At 41.8% G+C, this 23,876-nt stretch overlaps 1 protein-coding gene across 4 annotated transcripts in view; it reads right to left on the bottom strand.

Moving 5' to 3' along the window:
* Window positions 1–23,876, bottom strand: part of Adamtsl3 (ADAMTS like 3) — a 285,243-nt gene that overhangs the window by 166,168 nt on the left and 95,199 nt on the right. For all 4 annotated transcript variants that reach the window (XR_013111364.1, XM_076937029.1, XM_076937035.1 and 1 more), the window contains exons 4-5: window positions 13,492–13,619; window positions 770–815 (exon numbers count right to left, since the gene is read on the bottom strand). Coding sequence is in view for 3 of the 4 variants with exons in the window: in XM_076937029.1 (XP_076793144.1) it covers window positions 770–815; window positions 13,492–13,619 (174 nt within the window). In the remaining variant the exon portion in view is untranslated. The remainder of the gene's footprint in view (window positions 1–769; window positions 816–13,491; window positions 13,620–23,876) is intronic.

Below are 23,876 nucleotides of genomic sequence, written 5' to 3'. Positions count from 1 at the left end.
AATGACCTCCTTTGAGATGGGGTCCGTCTTGGCCTAGAGTTCACCAACTAGACTAAGATGGCTGGCCAGTGAGCCCCGGCTCTCCTCCTCTTTCTGCCTCCTTAGTGCTGGGATTACAAACCTACCACAAAGCCTGGAATTTTTACATGGGTTCTTGGGCTTGAACTCAGATCCTCATGTTTGTAAGGCAAACTCAGACCAACGGAATTACCTCCCCAGCTCATAATTTTGCTTTTTATAATTGCAAAACAAAATACTCTTATTCTTAGTGCTGAATAACTTAACAAACAGTAAGACTTGTATAAATCCTTCCATGTGACTGTCCGTGTCACCCAGCCTTGTCTGCACTGGGCACAGCAGGCAGTCTGCAGTGGCAGAAATGCCATTAGATCCATTCCCATCTGTAATCTTCCTTTGAAGCCCTCAAAAAATAATTTAACCCCCTAGACTTAGTCCCACTTCCTGTGCCTGTGTGTTTTCAGATCTTATAGAGGAGGCTGGGAGAGAAAATGGATACAAAAGCACTTGGAGCCTTGAAGGACTCTGAAGCTATTGTGTATAACACTTCTGTGAATGGAAACATAATGACATATTTACAAGTTCTATCGTCAACACGAGAGCATGGGGAGTGGAAGATACTTCTATACAAAGGCTGTCATCACTCACACAAGTATTTAAAATCAATAGAGGGCTTCTCAAGACACTATGGGTCTCATAGTACATATCAAACACTCCGGGTTTAACTGGGTTGCATTTTCTTCAGACTTACGTGATTGCTGCAAGTCTTGTATCTGATGTTCTGTCCCTCGCAGTTCCTAAAGGAGGAAGGAAATGATAGCTTTTATAGAGGCGATGATGCAAAGACAAGGCACTAGTTTCCTATAAAAGTTTTTAATAGTGTGTACTGTTGCAGAGATTCAAGATTTAAACTCTGAAGACTCAACTTCCAAGCATAAGAGAACCACAACATCTCAAGAAGGCATCTATAAATAGAGGATGAATTCTTTAGGGCATGACATCAACTAGCTTTTTTAAAACCCTACAGTCTACATAATCTCTGAAATTATGTAGTGTGTTTGGGGGTGGTATGCATGTGTGGTTTGTGTGTGTGTGTGTGTGTGTGTGTTTCTGTGTGTGTGTGTATGCACCACAGAAATCTACAAATGTTTCTCTACATAGTTTCTTTTGTAATGGTTATTTTGTATATTATTGGATCTGATACACTTCTTGTTTTTGTTTGCTTGTTTTGTCTTTTGAAAAGTGTCTGCCATTTAGTCCTGGCCTGGAACTGGCTATCTGCCCAGTTCACGCTCTAACTCACCAAGTACTGCAATTACGCATGTGCCACCATGCCTAGCTCACTGGTACTCTCTTTAATACTGATCCTCACTTCCCTTCTTTGTTCTCTTAAACTCACCCCTTTCTACTTACACACTTCACACCACCGATACTTTGTTTATTCATTTGTTCAATTACTTATTTTATTTAGGTAGTTAGTCATTGGCAGAGCTACATTAGCCCTGGCTGGCCAATAACTTATGATGATCCTCCGATCTCTGCCGCCCCAGCACTGGGATGACAGGCACAAGCCACCATGCCTAGATAGCCTTAAATGTTTTCTTCCCTTACTGCATGGACCTCTAAGTTCTTTTAGAAATGGCACTTCTCTGGGAGATGCCATTCTTGGTTGGATTTTGAAGGCTTTGTGAAAACCAAGTTTTGGAGTAAAAAACAGTGTCATGGCTGCCTCCAATAGTGTGACCCCTAATGTTTCTAAATGCTTGGCTTTGAATACGGAACATGAACCCATTAGTTGTTCCTTCCGAACGTGTGGTTTAAAATGTCTTCCCACATTATGGTCATGGGCTGGCTAAACCTTCATGCTCCATGACTATACCGCCTCATCATTTGGCTTGTAATGAGTCTACCATTGAGGTTTGCTACGATCTTCATAAGAGGTGTGGTGGTTTTAATAGGAATGCCCCCCCCCCCCGAAAATCATGTGTTCATGTGCTTGGCCCATATGGAGTAGCACTATCAGGAGGTGTGGCCTTGTTGGAGGAAGTGTGAGGGCGGTATTTAAGGTCTCATATGCTCAAGCTATGCCCAGTGTGAAACACACTCGCTTCTGCTGCCTTTGGATCAAAATTTAGAACTCTTGGCTCCTTCTCCAGCAATATGTATGCCTGCACTCCCCCATGCTTCTCACCAGGACAATAATGGACTAAACCTCTGAACTGTAAGCCAGCCCTAATTAAATGTCCTTTAAAATAGGTGCCCTGGTCAGGGTGTCTCTTCACAGCAATAGAAACCCTAACAAAGACAAGAGGACACCACATTTTAAAGACCCAGGAAGCACCAAGCTGGGAGGCTGGCAGGAAAGCCATGCTGGGCTGGAGGACATTCTTCTGGGAACCGCTGATACCTGCCAGCCCTATGTCACTCTTCTTTTTTATGTGGATGACAAAAAAACAAACAAACAAAAAAAAACAAACAAAAAAAAACCAAAAAACAAAAAAAAAACCCCAAAAAACAAACAACAACAACAACAACAAAAACCTAAGAGAGTGAACAGGCAATTTCAAACTCACTCAGTTAATGTCAGGAAGGTGGCTGTTAGGTTAGGGGAGTAAAACCCGAGTGCATTCTATGTCAGGCCAATCTGTAAACCTAAGGATTTTAATGCACTTGGAATTTATTCCCCCTATGGACTAATATCCCGATATTTTCCATTGGCTATTTATTTCATTTTAAAAAACATTTTACTACATTTTTACTTAACCCAATCATTTTTTCCCAGCTTCAAGGAGAAAGACAAAGGAAAATGGCTCATTAGAAAAACAGAACTGATAGAAATACTGAGAAATAAAAACTCTGGGAGCACACATTGAACAGCAGTTTCTTTAAAAGAGATTTAAAATTTTGGAAGTATTTTTCACATGGATTTTAATAATTATTTAATTTTACCCACTTGAAATTCTTTTAAAAAAATGATTCTCAAGCAGAAATTTAAACTAAAAGAAAAAGAAAGAGCAGAACTGTCTTACGGCTTTGCTTCAAGTCTGCTCCGTAGGCTTCGCAGCCAAAGTCCACACCCAGTTGTCAGCCAGAGTGTCCAGAAGGCATTTGTGTGAGCACTGAGCCCAAAACTCTAAACCTAAAAACCAAGAGCATCCCTCCCAACAATTCCACTTCAAGGCTTCACAGTGACAACAGAAGACAAGACATTTCATCCCAAGAACTCTCAAAATCTAAATCATCATGTCAGGCCACCTCTTTCTTCCAGGAATTCTGTGGCGAACTTACTGTGGGCCTGGGTAGGGATATAAGGGAACAAGGGCATTGCCGCTCGGTTTGCTTTACACACCAGCCCTCTGGCTGCCATTTTTAGCACTCTACCTCACGTTCTCTAGCCTAACACACACTCGGCCCACAGGCGGCCTCTATTGATGTGGCCTGCTTCGGTTACAATTTAGTCAGAAAATGAATGACTACTTTATGAAGCAAGCATAAAATAAAACGCAAGTTATTTTAAAGTTAAGGACATGAGAGTCCTAATTCCCCAAGCAGGAACCTGCCAGCTTATTCTGGAAATAATTCCTTTGGCCCAAAGCAATAGAGCTACAAAAAAATTTTACTTGTGTGTTTTTAATACCACTATAATTAGCATATGAAAGAGATGATGGTTATCAGGAGTATATGAAAATTCAAAAACACTGTTTCACAGTTATGGATTCTCTACCTATTACAACATTCACAGCACCCTAGCACTGAAAAATTTTAAAGTCTAAAGATTTATGAAAATCTAGAAAACATGTTGATGTCACATGAGAATACATTAAAAACATTAATAAAATTTCCCTGTAGTTTATAGTACTATAATTTATTATGTTCACTTGGCGATATATTGACTCAAACGCTAGTGTCATAAAGGCTGAGAAGCATATGTTTTGAAGAGTAAAAATATATTAATTTTAAAATAGTAGTCAAGCTGACCCTGGGGTCCCTGTGGCTGGCACTTGGCCAGTGGATCAAGTCACAGGTTTTGCAAAAAAAAAAAAAAAAAAAAAAAAAAAAAAAAAAAAAAAAAAAAAAAAAAAAAGATGGTCTGGTTGCTGCTCGGTTTGAAGTGCATAACAACTGACTGGAATATTTAACTGGAACCAAGCTCTACCCACAGAGAAATCGATAAATGGAGTGGCAGCACTCCTCTCCTCCCCCAAGTCCTTCATGTGAAGGACCACACTGACAAGGGAAGCCACTGGGATGGTCTCAAAGCCTGGGGATGCCTATGTATGTAATCGCCTCCTTCCTCCCCTTCCAAGGAAAGCTGGCCAGAAGTGCTCAAAATTTATGATGTCTTATCAGTCTCTATGGCACTAAAGGAGCGATGATAGTCTTTCCAAGGGAAGTGGGTTTCCTCCCTAAAATCTCAGAGTAACTCCAGAGTTGCTGTGAGAGATCAGAATACTGAGTTAGGAGTGAATAAGGCATGTGAGGACCTGTGATGGGGATCAAGGGGGCTTGAATTTGCTAGGTCCTCTGCATTTGCTATGGCTGCTTAGCTTGGAGTTTTTGTGGGACTCCTGACAGTGGGAATGGGGGTGTCTCTGACTCTTTCTCCTGCTTTTGGAACCCTTTTCCTCCTACTTGGCTGCATCAATCATCCCCGATAGGATGGTTTGTGCCTAGTCTTACTGCATCTTGTTATGCCATGTTCAGTTGATGTCACTGAGAGGCTTGCTCTTTTCTGAAGGGAGATGGAAGAGCAGTAAACCTGGAGGAGAGAGGAGGTGGCGGGTGCTGGGAGAAGTGGAGGGAGGGGATGTACTGTTAACAAATGCCAATATTTTCCCTATAACTCCAGCTTTTATAACTGCTAAGGGATTTCCACTACCCAGAAATCACAAGGATATTCATTACATTATTTCAAATTTTACACTTTATAGATAGACATTTTTCCACTTGAAATTTATCTTTCACATGAACTGATACACTCAAATACTTTTTCATTGAATATTGTCCTCTCAATTTAAAATCTTACTACAATTTATGGACTATTTTGATATGAATTAACTGTTTTCCTTAATATTCATGATCTCAGGTGATTCGGAATTTTGAAGAGCATCTGTAGTCCTTCAGTGAGAAATCCTGTCACTACAGGCTAGCCTTCAGTGTCTGGGACACACATCAGCATGGACTGTGGGCATGTACATGGTCTACCAGACACAGCAGATTGCCCTCTAAGGTGGCATGACATTTCCCCATAGCTGCTTGAGGGGTGTGTCAGGAGGTGGTTCTCATTTTCACACATTCAGATGAATAATTCAGCATTTTAAAACTTTACAAATTTCCCAACCTAGAGAACATGAGATGGCTCATCTCACCCCACTTATTCAACCCTTTATTCTTTGTGAATTTCACACCATACACCCCAATCCCACTCATCTCCCCATCCCTTTATACCCACCCTCTACCCTTGCAACCTGCCCCCCAAAACAAAAGAAAAACCTCTCATTGTGGAAGCTACTCAGTGTCAGTATGCCCCACAGTATGCCCTTTTGTTCATACATCTTTACTTACAAATGTTCATTGCAACGAGTCACTGGTCTGGTTTGAGGTCTCTGGCTTCTGCTATGCTATCAATACTGGATCCTTGCCAGGGCTCCTCCCAGATATCCTAATGTTGCCCTGTTTCATGGAGATCCTGAAACTTTTGGTCTTAAGGAATGACACCTTCAGATGATCTAATAGTTCATAGATGGGGTAGATGTTGGGGTGGAACAACTCAAATCCCTGGATCTGGGCCTGAGTGGTAGCTGAGCTTGTCAGCCCACCAGCTCTCCAACTCTTATGCCCTCATGGCTGGCTTACTAGCAGGGCCAACAGGGTCAGCAGGACCAGCAGGGCCAGCAGGACCAGCAGGGCCAGCTCTATTGAGTTGCCCCGGCAAGGTGCAGGACCTGCTCTCCCAAGTGCAGCAGCAGGTGAGGGGCAGGACCAGATCTTCTGATCTCATGACCCTGGGGTCAGCTCTCCTGCCTGCCACAGGTGGTGGGGGAAAGGGGCACATCTCTCCCTCTCACCGCACAGCAGACAAAGCAGCAAGGCCAGTTCACTGTCATTTTTATGGTGTTGAGACTTCCTGTTTATGATCGTGTTTTATAAATGTTTTCTATATCCTTCATAGAAGTCATTGCAAAACATTTTATATTTTCGTAATAGTTCAAATGTTGACTTTTGGAATGTTTCTTTCTAGCTTCTTCCACAGAGTAAGGACCCAGTTATTTATGCATTAGTCTTGCCTAGAATTCTCCAGGGAACTCCGCCATTAGTCCCCTTATTTGTGTACAGGTACTCTTGGATTTATTATCTACCTGAGCGGTGAGTCATGAGAGTTACGTCTTCATCTCTAGTCCTCAAATGGTGTGTATTCTTGTCTCACTACTTTGGCTACACTGAATATAAACAGTGACATCCAGGAGTCTTCACACCTGTTGTTAAAGGCCATGTGGCTTCGTTTTGAGACTAGGCATGATGTCTGTGTACACTAGGTGTGAATGTTGACTTCTGCTAGGATTTGGGGAGTGTCACGCTTTCACCAAATAAATAAGTGCATGGCTTTCCTCCTTACATCTTGGCTGTTGAGCCTGCTGCTGCTGATAATGTTGTCTCCTGGGTTCTGTACTCTAACATTGCAAACTTGAGCTACAAGTACTCTATTGATAGGAATCTCACTCCAGATTCCTCAACACTGCCAGGCACATCAGGGTCACTTTTTACAGTTGGCATGTACACATTGTACATGGCAGTGGGTTCCAAAAGGACATTTTTATACAAGTACATAATGCACTTTGAACATGTCCGCCCCTGGACTCCATACTCTCCTTTTCTCATCCATCACAGTCCTGTGTATGTCTTTCATTTCCCTAGACAGTTTCTTTCATGCCATGTATGCATACATGATTTATGTATCAGTGTAAAATCTAGAATACACACATGAGAGAAAACACATAATATTTGCCTTTTGAGCCTGACTTAATTCCATTAATATGATAAACTCCAATTGTAGTCACATTCCTGAAAAATGACATAATTTTGTTCTTTATGGCTGATTAAAATTCTATAATTCAAATATATGTTATTCGTGTGTGTGTGTGTGTGTGTGTGTATCTCACATTATCCATGCCTCTGTTAATAAGTAGATTTCATAACTTAACCATGGTTAAATAACAAGGCCACCTTTATTCTAACTTTCCATAACAAGATTCCACAGTTTGCAGGCTATATGCATTCTGCCTCTTTACTATACACAAGGTAAGTGGACCAATATATGTGCACCTGAAACTTTTGGGAGAACAGTAGTACCCATGTTCTACAGTGGAAATTTTTTCCAGTCATAATTGAGACCTATATATTTAAACTCCTTAGGCTGGGATAGAAACCCTGCTTGGGAGGGGTAGGAACCATAAAGGTTCCTCCTTTCAGCTAGAGTTGCCGTTCCCGAGCTCTGCCTCACATAGTCTCCCTGCACGGGCTCCTGTACTTACTGTGGAAGTAAACTTCTCTAAGCTGGGTTCCCACTTCCACCACCAGGACAGACAGAGGCTCAGAACAGACTCACACTCCGTTCTGGCCTTCAGTTTTCCCTCTGGATCCTCTTGAGTTCTCACTGGTTTAGATTTAACTTTAAAAGTATGCATGTCTAGTTTACCTGGAATTTCTGGGGGAGTGGTCAAATAAAACTTAGAGTAAAATGTGAATCACATGCTTTTCTAAGAAATACTTCAGGGGGTTTGTCTACCACTCATTCGGTTTCTCTTAAGGGTGATACCTTAAGAAAGTCTAGCACAGGGACTCACCCAGGGACATTCCCAGGAAAGTTAAAGGATGGGACACTTCTATTATCACAGGGATCCTGCAAGCTTTCCTTGGTAACTGTGCCCCCTCGCTCCCCTCTTATTCTACCTCTTGCCAGTTGCTAATCTGTTCTTAATTTCTAGAAGTTTAATCATTTCAAGAACATTGTGTAAGTGGAATGATGCAATAGGCAGTCTTTGGAGTCTTGCTTTTTTTAAAATGCCATGTTAGTTCCTAGAGATTCACCCAGGTTTTTTCCGTCTGTCATTGATTTATTTCTTCTTACTCTTGTGTAGTATTCCATAGTTTAGATGCACCATAGTCTGTATTCACACAACAAATGACATTAGGTTTGTCCCACTTTTTGATTATGGTGAATAAAGCTTCTATAAACACTTATGTACAGTTTGTTAAGGTTTTTTTTTTTCTTTCCTGGGATAAATAGCTAAGATAATAAGTACTAAGTTTCTATGCATACATATATACATGCATACATACATACATAATTTTATTTACTCATGTATATGGGAGGGGGAATGTTTGCAGGAGCCAGAAAGGCTGTCGAATCCCCTGGAGTAAGAGTTACAGGCAATTGTAAGCCCCTTGATACGCATGCTGGGAACTTGGGTGCTCTGCAAAAGAAGTAGATACACTTAACCACTGAGCCATCCCTCACCCACCCCTATTTTTCACTTCTGCTGTTCCATGTTTTGCAGTCCTCTGTGTGTTTAGAGAGATTTTATGCTTAGGTTTTGGTGATTACAAATGACACTATGTTTTAGATTTTAGTGACTGTCCATTTAGCATTAGTAAGAAAAACGCTGTAGATTTTTGTATGTTTAGTCTGCATCCTGGGCCCTGCTAAAGACACTTTTGACTTGTATAAGTTGTTTTTATAAATTCCTTAAGATTTTCTATGCAGACAGCTATGTCCTCTTCAAGCAAAGGTACCTGCTCCCTTTCCCTGTTGTAGTGGCTGGAGAGAAGCCCAGCATCCTGTTGAGTGATGGCGGGAAGATCACCCTCATGTAGCTCATTCCTGCTGTTAGGTCAAAGGAACAGGCTTCTCTGCTAAGTCTCCAATAGCTACAGGTGTTTGGTGTTCTTTATTAAATTGAGGAAGTCCCTTTTTAGTCCTATTTTCCTAAGAGTTCTCTATTGGTGTTGACTTTTGTCAAGTGCTTTCTCTGCATCAACTGATAAGACTCTATGTATGTTCTGTTTAACCTGTTAAAATGACACTGACTGACTTTTGAATATTGAGCCAGCCTGGACTAACTGTCTTGATGTACAATTCTTTTATAGATTTGTGAATATGAATTGACATATTTAATTTATAACTTTCACGTTTATATTTATGCCCTATTCTTTCTGTATAGTCTTTCTTTGGTTTTGGTATTTGTGTTATACTTCATTCATAAAATAAACTTTAGTATATTCTCTTATTTTTTTGAAAATTGTCTACAAAAAAATGTTGTAAATTCTTCTCTCAATTCCTTTAGACTTTGACAGGATAGAAACAAATAGTCATATTAAAAGTTCAAATTCTATATTACAGAAGTATTTCAATTGTGTATCTTATACTAACTATACACCATAAGCTTTGTGGACCAGTAAAAGTTAAATTCTGGTGCAACACCTGGGGACTGCCTGAAATGATTTGGTTTTCTCTGCAGAATCACAAAAGGCTGCCTGTTGTCACTGAAGCTTCTGTCTTCAATGAGCGATAGTAAGTGCCAGACAAATAACTGGTCAAGGGATGAGAATAAGCGATCATTGAATGCTTAGCCATAAATGGGACATCTGCAACAGCCCCTCCAGTGTGCAGGCACACTGTAGAAGATGGAGCAGAAAGAAGACCCAGAGGAAAGAGTGGCATGCTGTGGAATGCTATTTTCCAGGTACAGCAGTTACTACACTCACCTTGATTAATATCTGTGATTATTTGAATAAGGCCTGCACAAGTTTGAACCCATCACCATACTCATATAAGTGTCTGTATAAGACCCGCACAAGATCAAGCCAGCCAGAATTCCATCATGGATGGAGGGTGGCATTATGAAGTCCCCACCCTGAGGAGATATTGGCAATTGATAATTTCTGGGGGTTGGAAGGAAAAGTAAGTTTTCTATGGATGTGGCCCATGATAGGCTGGTCACACTCAAGTAGACAAGCTACAGATGGCTCACACTATGCAGATATGCACCTCCATTGTCCTCTCACAGACTATCACCATTAAAGTGGACTCAATGGGCTCAAAATGACTTCTTTAAGTTCAGAAGGAAAAACAGTAACAGCTGAGAGGAGATGAAGGGGGTAGTGTAAGTGGATTTGATTAAAACACACTACATTCATGTATGAAATTTTCAGACAATAAAAAAAATGATTGTGTGTGCTTGAGAGATGGCTCAGTGGTTAAGAGCACTTGCTGCTCTTTCAGAGGACCAGAGTTCAAATCCCAGCACCCAGTGCACTGCCACCCATAGCTCTAACTTTGGGGAATTTGGCACCCTTGTCTGTCTTCTGAGGGCATCTGTATGCATGCACGCACATGCGCGCACACGCGTGCATACACATACACACACCACAAATAAATAATAAAATACATTTTTAATAAATAATCATAATAAAGATTATGTTCTTATCTCCAGAGTTAATACCTAGACTGTGAGATAACTGAACACAAGTTTCTTGCGGAAAATCACATGTTTACCATCAAGTACCTGGGTAAAAATTATCATCCAAGTTCAAAAGAAAGACAGCTTCAGGTACCCAGTAATCTCCTGAAGGAGGAAGTATTCTATAAAAATGAGAGAGATGGCTGCTGGCATTGAGCTAGCTTAGGAGTGGGCACAAGTCGGGCAGTGGTGGCACATGCCTTTAATCCCAGCACTTGGGAGGCAGAGGCAGGCGGATTTCTTAGTTTGAGGTTAGCCTGGTCTACAGAGTGAGTTCCAGGACAGCTAGCGCTACACAGAGAAACCCTGTCTCAAAAAACAAACAAACAAACAACAACAAAAAGGAGTGGGCACAGAAGAGGAGACTCTAAGCAGCCCCACGGCCCATGGCTGAAGTATTTGCTAATGAGAAGTTCAGATGCCAGGGAGTTAGCGCCTTCAGTTTGATGCTCACTGGTCATGCCAATGACCTCCAATGTTAGCTCTGATCCAGTGCTCACACAGATGGTCCTGCTCAACCAAACATGTCACAGAACAAAGCCAAAAGCTTCGAGTCAGAGAAAGGGAGTGGCAGGGGGACAGGGTCTTGATAGCATTGGAGAGAGTCTAGAGCCACAGGAGAGGTCTTCGAGACACCCCCTGAAGAGTTCATCATGTCCCTTACTGTTGGTTAATGTGTAAATTATAGCTAAGGAACTGAAGGGCAGGGCTGAGAGACCAGCAGCCTTTTAGAGACAACTTTGAGCTTGTGTTCACCTGTACTTACATGAGGGTCTAGGTATCCTGCATAGCACAAGGCAAGAGAGCTCAAGGAACTGAGTCAGAGCTGGGCAGTGGCTCAGAAAAATCCCCCAGAGTGCCCCTGGGAACTAGCTCTAAACACCTTCCAAGCCAGAGAACATGGCCCTCCCGTCACAACAGTAGGATCCCTTTCCTCTGATGCCCAACACTTCCCTTCTGAGCAGGAGCAGGAAGGACAGAAGCTGAGCAATGCTCTCCTTATCCACACACAGCCCACCTAGGATAAAGGAGCCCACAAACTCCCAGCATCCTGACATGTATCACACGGCGAGATAAGGCCCAAGCAAGACCAAAGTAATTTTAAATAAATTGAGAACTGTAAATATTTTGGTTTCATGATGATGGGATGAAAATTATCATCAGTGGACCTTAGTGTATTCTTCCAAAGTCTTTTTAACAAACACAAGTATAGGGAATATTGTTTTAAAGAAGGCAGCGGAGCAAATGCCATTTCTTTGCCATTCTAGCTATTGTTAATTTCAAGTTATTCATATTCCTCAGATTTGGAGATTACACAGAGACATCCAAGGTACGCCTCCCCTCCCAGTTTTCTTGCTAATTGCTCTCTCCTGACTCCAGTGAGTGAGCAGCACTACAGAGCAACTTACCCTTTACCTAAGAAGTCATTCTCCACAGATATGTGGAGAATGTATGTTTGTGTACATATATATGTGTGTGTATGTGTATAACTTATATACATATATATGCACACATATATATGTCCTACTATTTTAAGATACACCATCATTCTTCTGCATATCACAATGTATTTAGAGTAGTGGAACCTTGATTTCTTAACAGAAATGAAAGAAAATATCAAGCATTGTCCTTGCCTTCACTAAACTAAGCCTGGATTCAGTTCTATAAGCTGATGTCCTGTCAAATTTTTCTCTAAAAGAAATTACAACCATGTTCCAGCAGCCTTGTTATGTCTCCCTGGATGAACCAATTTTTCCTCCTTCTCAAAGGACTCTGTGTTCTCTTCATCTACCATGCTCTGCATTGTCTTGAGGAAACTGAAGGACATACTTAGTCACCTGTCTAATATACTATGAAACAAACATTTTCATGGAACGTGAACTGAGCGGAATAAAGATGTTTCCTAGTGTTTCTTCTATGTAGCTGGAGAAAGCATTCAAAGTCATCGGTTTACTCTTTCACCCAACAGTATCCCACATCTAAATCTCTGCAATCTAGGAGTCTTTTGTCTGGGAGCAGAAGATGAGGTTCCATCAACCTGAGGAAAAAAAGTTACCTATGAACAAGAGTTTAAACTCGCCCTTGAATCACACACAGCCTCCAAACCAGCAAGAACAGACTTCCTAAAGACTTTGGGCCTTTAAAACTAAGCTGATCTTACATTTAGCATGTGGTGTGTGTGTGTGTGTGTGTGTGTGTGTGTGTGTGTGTGTCCTCATGCGCATGTGTCATGCATTTGAATAGGTGTGTACACTCATCTGAGTGTGCACATGTGAAGGCTAGATGTCATTGTCCAGCATCTTCCTCTTAGCTCTCCATCTAAGAGAGATTATTTTTTGAGGCAAGATCTCTCGTTAAATAGAGGAGGTTCACCATTTTGGTTAGACTAGCTCACCAGCAAGCTCTTGTGACCCACTTGTTTCTGTCCATCCTATACTGGGTTACAGGTGTGCACCGCCACTCCTGGCTTTTATATGGATTCTAAGGATGTGAAGTCAGGTCCTTAAGCCTGTGCAGAAGCATTTTACCCACTGTACCAGCTCCTCACATTCTGCATTACCTTCTTAACCCACAGTAGGTTCACAGAAAGTGCAAGAAAGAAATTGTAGTCACAGCCTCTCAAAGACTGCCACCAAGATAACCTAACCTTTTACCCTTAAATTCCAAGGCTATGAAGCCAGCAACTGGACTTAACATGCCTTCACTTTCTTAGGATGAAAGTGTCTGGTTTTTTGAACCCTGTGACCATCATGTAGCTAGAATAGATGTATCTGCAGATGTAGATAGACATACCTGGATGTAGCATCATTCCCATTTAGACATGTTAACTTGAGATTGGCTCAATTACTATTGGTAGATAGTAAGCCATCAGATAAAAAATGTCAGAGCACACCTTCTCCGCTTCTCACTCAGTCACTGACATACTCCACTCAGCAGTCAAGCCACCACTGACCTTCCAGTCAGACATCTCCGCAAAGAATAGGAGGCTCCTCCCCCACAGGTCCGGGAGCAGTCACTCCAGTCTCCCCAAGCATCCCAGTTGCCATCTTTGTCTTCGTCTGAATGAGCATTTCTTGAGGTCTGGAAGTAGGGGGGAAATACAGCTGGTTATAGAAGGTCAATTATCACTTAGTTCTATGCACATGTAACATCCACCGTAGTCCAGTTCCATAAATGGGGATAGCAAGCAATGCTGACTGCCAAAGACTGCTAGGACACTGAGGGGAAGAGACTCTTCAGTGATTATAAAGTTTCTGCCAGGCACAGTGAAAAGTTCCTGGCATGTGACACAGGACACTGAGCTTACAGTTGGCAATACTGTATCACATACCTAAGTTGGTAAGGAGTTAGATATTATCTTCTGGGCTTCCATTTACAAAGAGTGGAAGTGGAACTGAAGGGAAGGCTCAGCAGTTAGAGTATTAGTTGCTCTTCCACAAGACCAGGTTCAATTCCCAGTACCCACGAGACAGTTATCCATAACTCCACAACTGTATGTAACTCCAGTTCCAGGGAATTCAATACGGAACACGTGTGGTGCACAGACATACAAGTAAGCCATCCACAAAATAAAAATATACAGAAAATAAAAATAAATAACATAAAATATAAATTGAAAACTAAAATCTCAAAAAATAAAAGTGAGGGAATGAGAAAAATATAGCATTGACATAACAGTAAGTAATCATATGTAACATATATTGATCATCTATAACAGTAAATAATCATATGTATTAATTTCCTCATGATGCTTTATTAGTGCATAGTAACTGCACAAAATGTGTTGTGTTATGACATTTCCTAGATGCATATGAAACACTTTTATCATATCTACTAAAAGTAATTTTTAAGTATTTTAAATTTTGAGATAGTATCTCACAGTGTAGCTCAAGTAGACACTGAACTTACTGTGCACCCCAGGCTGGTTTCCACCTCAGGATCCTCTTGCCTTGGTCCCCTAAATACTAGTATTTTAATGCTTTTTAAAAATAGATAAATTCTTGGTCTGGAGAAAATGCTCAACAGCTAAGAACACTTGTTGATCTCGAAAAGAACCCAAGTTTGATTTCCAGCAAACACGTGGTGATTCATAACTGTTCATAACTTCAATTCCAGGGGATCCAATGCCCTATTCTGACCTCAGCAGGCACTAAGCACACAAACGGTCTACAAATGTACTTGAAGGTAAAGCACCCACACATAAAACAAAATGAATAAATATAATAAAAATGTTTTTTAATCTATAAATTCTTAAAATATGTCAAAATGAAATCCAGATACATTAGAAATTTATATTAAGGTTCTGAAACCATAAAGTACCAGAAAAATCACATGCCATACAGACACTGACAGTCATATAGTTAACTTAGGAAAGGCTGTCATATTTAGTAACAGGGTGGGTGTGGGAACTCCCTCATAGAAGCAGGGGGAAGGGGCATGAGATAGGGAGTTTGCGGAAGGGAAACCGGGAAAGGGATAGCATTTGAAATGTAAATAAATACAATAACCAATACAAACAAACATGAAAACAAAAGGCTGGTATAGCTTAATTTCTTTAAAATAAAAATACAAAGCATTTTCTCTCTACTGAACACACACAGGAGACATGGCACTGAGAGTACAGGATCCGAGCTAGAAGAACACACATCAGATTGGCTCTAAGAGAAGGGGTGGGACTGGTCCTCACTGTCCCTGAGAAGAGTCACGGGGAGAATGACTTTATTTTTCTTTATCATTCACAAAGACGTTGACAGCAAACGTGCAAACTTTAAAATCAGCACTAGCTGGGTCATCATGGGTGGTGAACTTTGGTGGCGTCTGAAATTTCTTTTTTAAAAGTATTTTAGACCAAAATACCATCATCGGATGACAATATCCTATCTGGCTACAAGTCTGCATCCTGTTCAGCACAGGTAAGTCTGCACATGAATAGAGGAGGATGTGCCCAGAGAGATAAAATGCTTCGGTGGGTGAGGGGACTTCGGGTGGCTTTAGCAGCATTTTGTGTGGTGTCTCCAAGCTTTGTAGCATTTTTTAAAGGGCTTATTTTTATGTGACATTTAATTATGTGTATTCATGTGTCTGGGGTGGAGTGGTACATGACTGAGTGCAAGCTACTTTGGAGGCCGGGAGCATCAGATCCCGTGGAGCTGAGTGTTACAGGTGTCTGTGGTCCTCCAGAACGCATGCTGGGAACTGAACTCCAGTCCTCCAGAAAAAGCAGTAAAGTGCTCTTAAGTGTTGACCCATCTCTCCTGACTCCTGCACCATGCATTTAATAGATAAAACACATAATGTCTAGCAAGGACACAAACAAAAACAATCCATAGCCTCCTGGACTATAGAAATAAATGTTCAAGTCAGACAGAATTTAATGGGTAAATTGTTAAAGAATGTAAAGATACAGGCGAGAGCTGTGAGAAGGATTATGTATGACAGCATGTGCCTTAACTAGCTATTGCCCAGGTTCTCCTAAGCCTTTGGGCTGCTTACACCATCACCCTGTCCCCCAGAATGTTAAATTGGGAGGGGGGTTGGTAGGGATCCTTCAAAACTGACGTGGAAAGAAATAGTGACAGGAAGCAGAAATGAAGGTTTTCCAATAATGTTCAGTCAAGTTGAAACCAGCCATTGCCCTGACAGCTTCTATTTATAGCCCAGTGAACAGCCCTTATAGAGCAGTGCTTCAGCCTGAGTAGAGAGACGGAAAGGATAAATATTTGGCAGCTGATCAAATCTGTCATCGGGAATGGGAGCTAATGAAACCCATACTATTTACTGTTCTAATTAAGACACTGTTCAGTTCGATTTTTCTGCCCTGAATGTCACCAAACATAACTACATTCTGTCTATCATCGTATAGTATAAGATATAAAATTCTAATTCATAGAAAAATACAATTAGCAGTTTAATGCCCTCATCTAGACTTTTAGATGGGGTGAGTCCAGATCGTTTAGGCAAATATTTAAACTGTACACAGCTGAAATTGGTTTTTCTTCTTGTCACCTGATATATGAATTGGTTGAATGTGAAAAGTTGAAAAATATCATCATATATTTTTTAAACGAAAGTTGAGAGCTCCCTGCAATATTGTTTTAATTTGTTTTTATTCCCACCATCCCATCTGTTCCATTTATAGTTAGAATCGGGTTTCTTTCCATAACTCCTCCACCTTCACTTACAGAAAACATCTTGATTCTAAAATAATTAAAACGGGCACGTTATAAAATGAAAACATCTGGTTTCTCTGATTGGATCCATCAGAATTTTTTTCCCCTTAAGAAAACAGAAAGCAATGGGCATCTTAAGGAGTCCTGGTGGTGTTTTACTCCTCTGTTAGGATGGCTGGGTTCTGCCAGTCCCTGACCCTGTCATGCATTCTCCCTGGCTACGAAGTAACAACACCATCCCTGATTTTACCCGCTTCTCTCTTCTGAGCTTCCTCTTCTGGAATTCCCATTTCTCTAGAAAAGCTGACAGTGAGCCCCAATCCTTTTCCCTGGAAAAAAGAAAAAAGAAACTTCTAGAGTTTTCCCAAGCCTCTAGTATCTGGCTAACACCCCAAACACTCTCTGCCCTCCCTGCTCTTTCGTGACTATGTTCAATCTCTGCACACAATTAAGGATGCAAATTTTAAATCTCAAAATGTAGCGTCTAGACTATGGCATTATATCTAAAAAGAACAGAGGCCATGCGTTGCCCCGAGACCCAGATTCCCACATGTATGTGCATATGCATATGTGTGTATAGTGCATGTATACACATGGATGTGGAGACCAGAGACTAACCTTGGGGGTTACTTCTCAGGGGCAGTCCACCTTGATTTTTTTTTATTTTGAAACAAGGTCTCGTATTGGCTTGGGGCTCACTTCTTTGAATGACCTGGTTCATCAGCCCAAGAAATATGTCTTAGCCTTCCCAGCCCTGAGACTACAAACAAACGCTATCATGGCTGGCTTTTCTGTGTAGGTTCTGGGGACTGAACTAAGCTATCTCCTTAACCTATGATAAATCTCTTTTGATAGTTTCCCTCTTGTTTTTCCTCCCTTCTTCCTTCTTCTTTCCTCCCTCTGTCCCTCCCCCTTCTCTTTCTTCTTATTTCAGACAACATCGTCTATTGGAACTCTCCAAGGAGGCAGTATTACATAATGATTAAAGCTATTAAGATAAGCTTTTAACCTTATCAAACTCACATTAAACCACGACGGTCACCATTACTCACGCAATAATTAAAGTGCACATAATAAGTAAGTCACACCGCATCTCCATGTAGCTTGTGAGTGTGTCACAAACTCGAGCAGTTGTTGTTCTTAAAAATAACATCTCCAGAATAATGACGGCAAGGCCAGCTCTCCAGTTGCTATTTATGCAGGACTTAAAATTAATCACCAATAAACCTCCCCTTGTTGCTTTTGGCTCAAGGGGTCAGCCTGCTGAAGTCTGCTTGGACCCTGATCCTAGCACCCATCTGTAAGCCATGCTGCTTGACTTTGCAGCCTCCATGTGTTCCCCAAGTCACCGATAAGCATGCTAGACATAGCTTCCTAATCAGACAGAATTCCTCTAATGCATGTGTCTGCTTTTTAACAGTAATAAGTATACCATGATGCCAGGAGGGTAGCCCATTGAGAGAGAAGGCTTGTGAATATAGCTTAATGCTACCACAAAAATATGAAACAGTATCAGTCAGCATTGTCAAACATTGGGATGCACAAGAGAGTTGTGGAGGATAGAGGGACAGCCATCCTGGGAACTGAGTAAAGCCTTCCTTGGCTGTGGTGGTTACCAAACCTCCTGAGAGAAGAGGTATGAGGTTGTCCAGCCCAATCCTAAAGCCCAGTGGCTACAAAGACAGAGCTGGCTTCATGATAACCCAGAGCAGGCAAGTTTTATTTACCAGTGGGTGCAGCTTTTCCCAATTCTCTTTTCAAGTGTCTCTTTAAAACTGCCTTAGGTGATTATTTACATTCCATGCAGACACTGCTTTATAAGGTAAGTTATTAAGTGAACCCAGTCTAAGTTTAATTCGATCAACATCAAGTCTGTGGCCCTGTGGTAAGACCTAGACAAAGACCTAAAGAACCATGTCCTTCCTAAGGCAGCTGCTGCTCTAGCAGACAGTGCCGTGGGCCAGTCCTTGGCTTGGCTTATGTCCTCTCTAAACGCCACAGCCCCTCTGGTGGACACTCGTAGCACCATCTTCAGGTGAGCAACACTTTGAGAACCATGTGTGTCCAGAGAATGATGGGGCCAAGGCAGAACCCCTTTATCACTGCCCCTAGGCAAATTCCGTTTTCCTCTGTGTGGTTTCTCCTCTGATGCTCACTTCCGTTGTGACCAGGGATCCAGGCAAATGTAGGCAGCGAGCTATCATCACTCACAGTCAGCGTTCCAAGTCTTGGATCCCCTCCACTGCTGCTGGGATCCACTTGACCACAGCATTCTTTTGATATCTCAATGAAGTCTTTTACGTTAGCCCCCACCCCACCCCAACTTTATTGCAAGTGGAGCTGCACTCCCGGTTTTCAACAGTCTGCCATTTTATCTGGAGTATTTTGTGAGGAATGCATGTTCCTGGCTGGCATTTGTGGGCTCCCAAGCATCTGCTGGTTCCCTCATCCAAACAGATACCTATGGTCAAGGCTCTGCGCCAGCAGCCCTGAGCGGGCAGGCATGGATCTAATCCCTCAAGCAGCTTTCAATGAGCCGGAAGGAAGAGAGGTCACTGTGAATTGACATTAATCCTTAATTGTCAAGGAAAACAGATACATACATAAGCTGTGTTTCCACAGCCTTCCTAGGCAGAGCTCAGAGCAAGGTCAGCTTTTTTTCCAATAGAATGAAACAACTCTATGGGAACCATATGCCCCTCTCATAGAATAGTTTGGGTTGTATGTAAGCCCCCTTTTTATTATTACATTTATTTTTTTCACAATCCAGTCGTTGCCCCCCTGCTGGTCCACCCTCCCACAGTTCCTCATCCCATTCCTCCTCCCCATCTCCAAGAAGATGTCCCCTTCCACCGCTCCAGACCATCCCACTCCCTGGGGCCTCAAGTCTCTCCAGGGTTAGGCAAGTCTCCCACTGAGGCCAGACCAGGCAATCCTCTGCTCTATATGTGTTGGGGGCCTCAGACCAGCTCACATATGCTGCCTGGTTGGTGGCTCAGTAAGCCCTTATTTTTGCTTGTCTCTATTTTTTAACTGCTAATGAATTAAAACACTTTTTAAATTTGCTGCTTTTTACACCATTCAGTGTGTGTGCGTGCACACTTGCATATGTGTACCTGTGTATGTATATATTTGTGTGTGTGTGTGTGTGTGTGCCCATGTATGGTGTGTGCATGTGTGTACATGTGTGTGTCTGTCTCTGTGTGTGTGTGTGTGTGTGTGTGTGTGATAAAACATAATTTTTTAAAAGAAAAGAAAAACACCAAAGGAAAACCAGTGAGAACACATCCAAAGAAGCTGTGTGCATTTTGTGTCATTTGCTTTAAACTATCAGGCTTAATGATCGTTTAGGAAATCATATTTTCCAAGTAAAATTCTAGCTTGGGAAATGTTGGATGAAAAAAATCCCCCAAAGATATTGTTTACTCATCATACAATCGATCTTGGCAAAAGCCCAGAATGTGGCAGAAGCGAGTGTGTTCACAGCCTCATAAAGGCTCTGGTCTTGCTTGCTCTTCTTGGATCCCCAGGCATAAATCAAATCACAAACCATTTCCCTGACAAGTTCTTAAATCTATGAGTTATACAGAATAGGGCCGTTCTGCTGGCCTTGCTAAAACATTAGTAATTAAACACAGATTTCACATCTAAGGTCACTTATTGGAAATGCCATATTAACAGCCTCATATTAACAGCAACTCCAAATGAACTGACTTCCAGTGGGACATTACTTCCCAGACATCAAAGAAAGGCTCATTCCAGTCTTCCCACTGAGGTTATTTGAGGAGATCTCAAGCCACTCGGTTTCTGTTAACAGTAGATACATTCTTTCAGGTTAATACTACCTTAAGGTCTTAAGTAGCAAACCTTTAAAATTATGAATTGGGTGGATGTCATAAAAATGTCACTCAAGTTGTCACATAGATCAACAATTCAATTCAGCCAGGCTGTATTAAACACAAGTACAGGCACTACTGATAAATTCCCAGGACTCGGAAGCTCACCTCTTCTTCTCCAGTTTGTACTATTCTCTGCTAAAATCCACTGGCCTGCAGAATTTGGACAGCCCTTTCCTAGCCAGTCTTTGTCCCTGATCACCGTTCCCATCATAAGGGAACTTCAGTCTCCACTGATTGACTGCTACACGGCTTCACACTAATACGTATCTCCCTGCCAGACACAACTCAGTCTGCAACCCCATAGTCCACAGCTCCTGTTCGTGCTTCATCTTATACTCCGACACATCACATTCCTCACTATTTCCCCAATAATATGCTATCAAATCCTGTGTGTGTGTGTGTGTGTGTGTGTGTGTGTGTGTGTGTGTGTGTGATTGTCCTGTGAGTATGAGTCAATGTGTTTGACTAAGAAACCAAACAGATGTCCTCATGCTTGGGTGGCAGGCACCTTATTTACTAGGAATCTTTTGAGCCCCTTGAGAGGTATTTTATTTATGTGCTCATCTATTAATTTATTTCAGAGGACTAGTATTTGCTTTTGCAGCTCTAGAGATTGGGCTCACAGTCTCGGGCATGGGAGACAAGTTCTTTGCCACTGAAAAACACCTATCGCCCCTGAGGAACACTTTTCAAACACGTCATTGAATGGGCAGGGATCAGAGAAAGCATGAGAGTTGGGAAGCAAACTGAATTGGTTTAATCCAGACCCTATAAATCCCAGGATGTTCATCTTTATCTTTCTGTGTAGAGAGCTACCAGGGAGAGCTAGGGATTTTGGTGAGAAAATACAGCCAGAGTAAAAGAGAGAGAGAGAGAGAGAGAGAGAGAGAGAGAGAGAGAGAGAGAGAGAGAGAGAGAGAGGAAAGTAGGGGGACAGACATACTGCTCTTCCCCTCTCTCCTATTCTATGTAGTATTCCTCACTGGCCAAAGCTAACCAGAAGCCAGAGGGAAAGACTTGATGCAGCTTGTACAGATCATATCCCATGTGGGGAAGGGTGCAGAGTAGATCTACAGGGCTTAGGAAAGCTTCTAGCATACTCATTTATCAGCTCACTGAAAAATTTGAAAGCAGAGGCATGATTTCTGTGTTTTGGAAAAGTTCTTCTGGCAAGCAGGAGTGTGAAGAAGGACCCCGAGAAATAGAACCTCTGTTGAAATATTGCATGCAAGATTCCAGAGCCCACAATGTGCATCACAACATTTACCCCCAAAGAGGATGGCACAGAGGTGACACCTGAAGGCACTGGGATCAACAGGATCTGACAACTTTCCATACCCAAGGGACAAGACGTGCCAATCCGACTGACTCCCAGGTACCCCTGTTAAGTGGCACATGCCAATATCATTGAGGCTTCAGAACCATTCTCAAGTCCTTCCCTGTGGTAGGATTCTAGTGCTCTTCTGTCCAAAATGAAAGTACCTATGTCAGTAATGGCTAAGAGGGACACAAATAGCCAATGCCACACAACTCCTGTTTACTTAATTTATAATGGTAATTTCTGTCAAAGATGATTATGTGTGTATGTCTGTGTTGGGGTGAGGAGTTCATGTGTATGTCAGTGCATGTGTGGGTGAATGTATGTGGAGGTCAAAGGCCAGCCTCAGGTGTATTTCTTTAAGTACAGTCTACCCTGTTTTTTAGTTAGGGTCTCTCACCGACCTGAGAATTTTTTGGTAAGAAACTACAGTCAGAGGGGGTAGGGAGGCAGACATAACTCTTTTTTCACCAAACAAATTATTTGTTTGCAAGGCAAGCACTCTACTGACTAAGCCATCTCCCCAGCCCCAAAAGAATTTTAACAAAATAATCATTCGGCCAAGATTTGAACATATAAAGACTTCATCTACAAATCTAAATTTCTGACTTCTGATGAAAATGAATCTAAACAGTATTTTCATGATCACATGGCAGGAAATGAAATTCAAGTGTGATCACTCAATTGTGCCGGGCAGTGCAGGGTCTCCCCAGCCACACAGTGTGCAGTGAAAACCACCGGCTCCCTCTCACCCACCAGCATGACTACTGGAGAACAGCACATTGTGGGTAGGAAGTGGGCAAGGCCAGACAGCAAAGACTGAAAAGAGCGAGGCGTGTGGGTGTTAGACCCCCACATCGTTGCTGGTGGGAATGAAATGTGGCTCCTTCGTTATGAAAAACAGTCCGGCAGTTCCTCAGACAGTGCACGTTTATCATGGGACCCAGCAATCCTCCTTCCTAGTGAGAATCTCACACAGTTACACACATGGACTTAGAGGCATGAGTCTCTGTTGCTGCGTTATTTATAGTAGTTGAAAGGAGGCAAAACTAAAAACAAATGTCTAGCAGTAAAAGAATAAATAAGACATGCATGCATATGTGACAGAAAACAGAATTCTAACACACGCCGCTATGCAGATGAAACTGGAGCCATTATACAAAAACAAAGTCCAATCTAAAAGAACGAATATGGCTGAATATGAATCACCGCAGTCATCACATCCACAGTACAGGGGCAACTGCCAGGGGCTGGAGAGTGGAGAGAACAGCAAGGCACTGTTTATTGAGTATAAGTTCAGCTCTGTAATACGAAAGCCAGCTCTAGACATGAACGATGCTTACACAATAGAGTGAGCATACCTGACTCACTAAACAGTCAGTTTAGACACTTTAAGATGATTAAACATATAAGTGTCATCATTTACATTTTAACACAGAGAGAGACAGAGATGGAGACAGGGAGATACAGGCGACCAGCATTTTCAAATGTAGAAAGAAAAAGCCACAGGACAGGGAAACTTTCTTTTAAAAGTCGGTGATGAAATCCAATCAAAACTTTTTAAAAAACAGGATTATAAAAGTCAAGGAGAAGCAATGGCGGTGAGCGTGTAACCCACTTTGGTACTGGGCCCCCAATAAACCACAAGGTTGTGTGGCTTGGTAGAAGAGTACATACCCTACATGAAATTGGCTCCGATAATGTGACTGATAAACATGGGAGGGAGAATGGAAAATTGTAAGAAAGTCATGCTATATTAACTAAGATTTAAACATAAACTTATAGAACATAATAACTCCAGGTTCCTAATGTGGCATGCTCTTTAGTCATATATGTAGAGATATCATCGAGGAAATAAGTTACTCTGCTATGGTTACAAGTTCTGCATGCCCCTTTCACTGCTTTATTGAATTCACATAAAACTAGGACTGGAGAGATGGCTCAGTGGTTA

This window comes from Arvicanthis niloticus, chromosome 1 (assembly GCF_011762505.2).
Source record: "Arvicanthis niloticus isolate mArvNil1 chromosome 1, mArvNil1.pat.X, whole genome shotgun sequence".
NCBI classification, from domain to species: Eukaryota; Metazoa; Chordata; class Mammalia; order Rodentia; family Muridae; genus Arvicanthis; species Arvicanthis niloticus.
The sequence above is the reverse complement of the archived record's forward strand: the minus strand, read 5'-3'. Positions and strand labels throughout refer to the sequence as shown.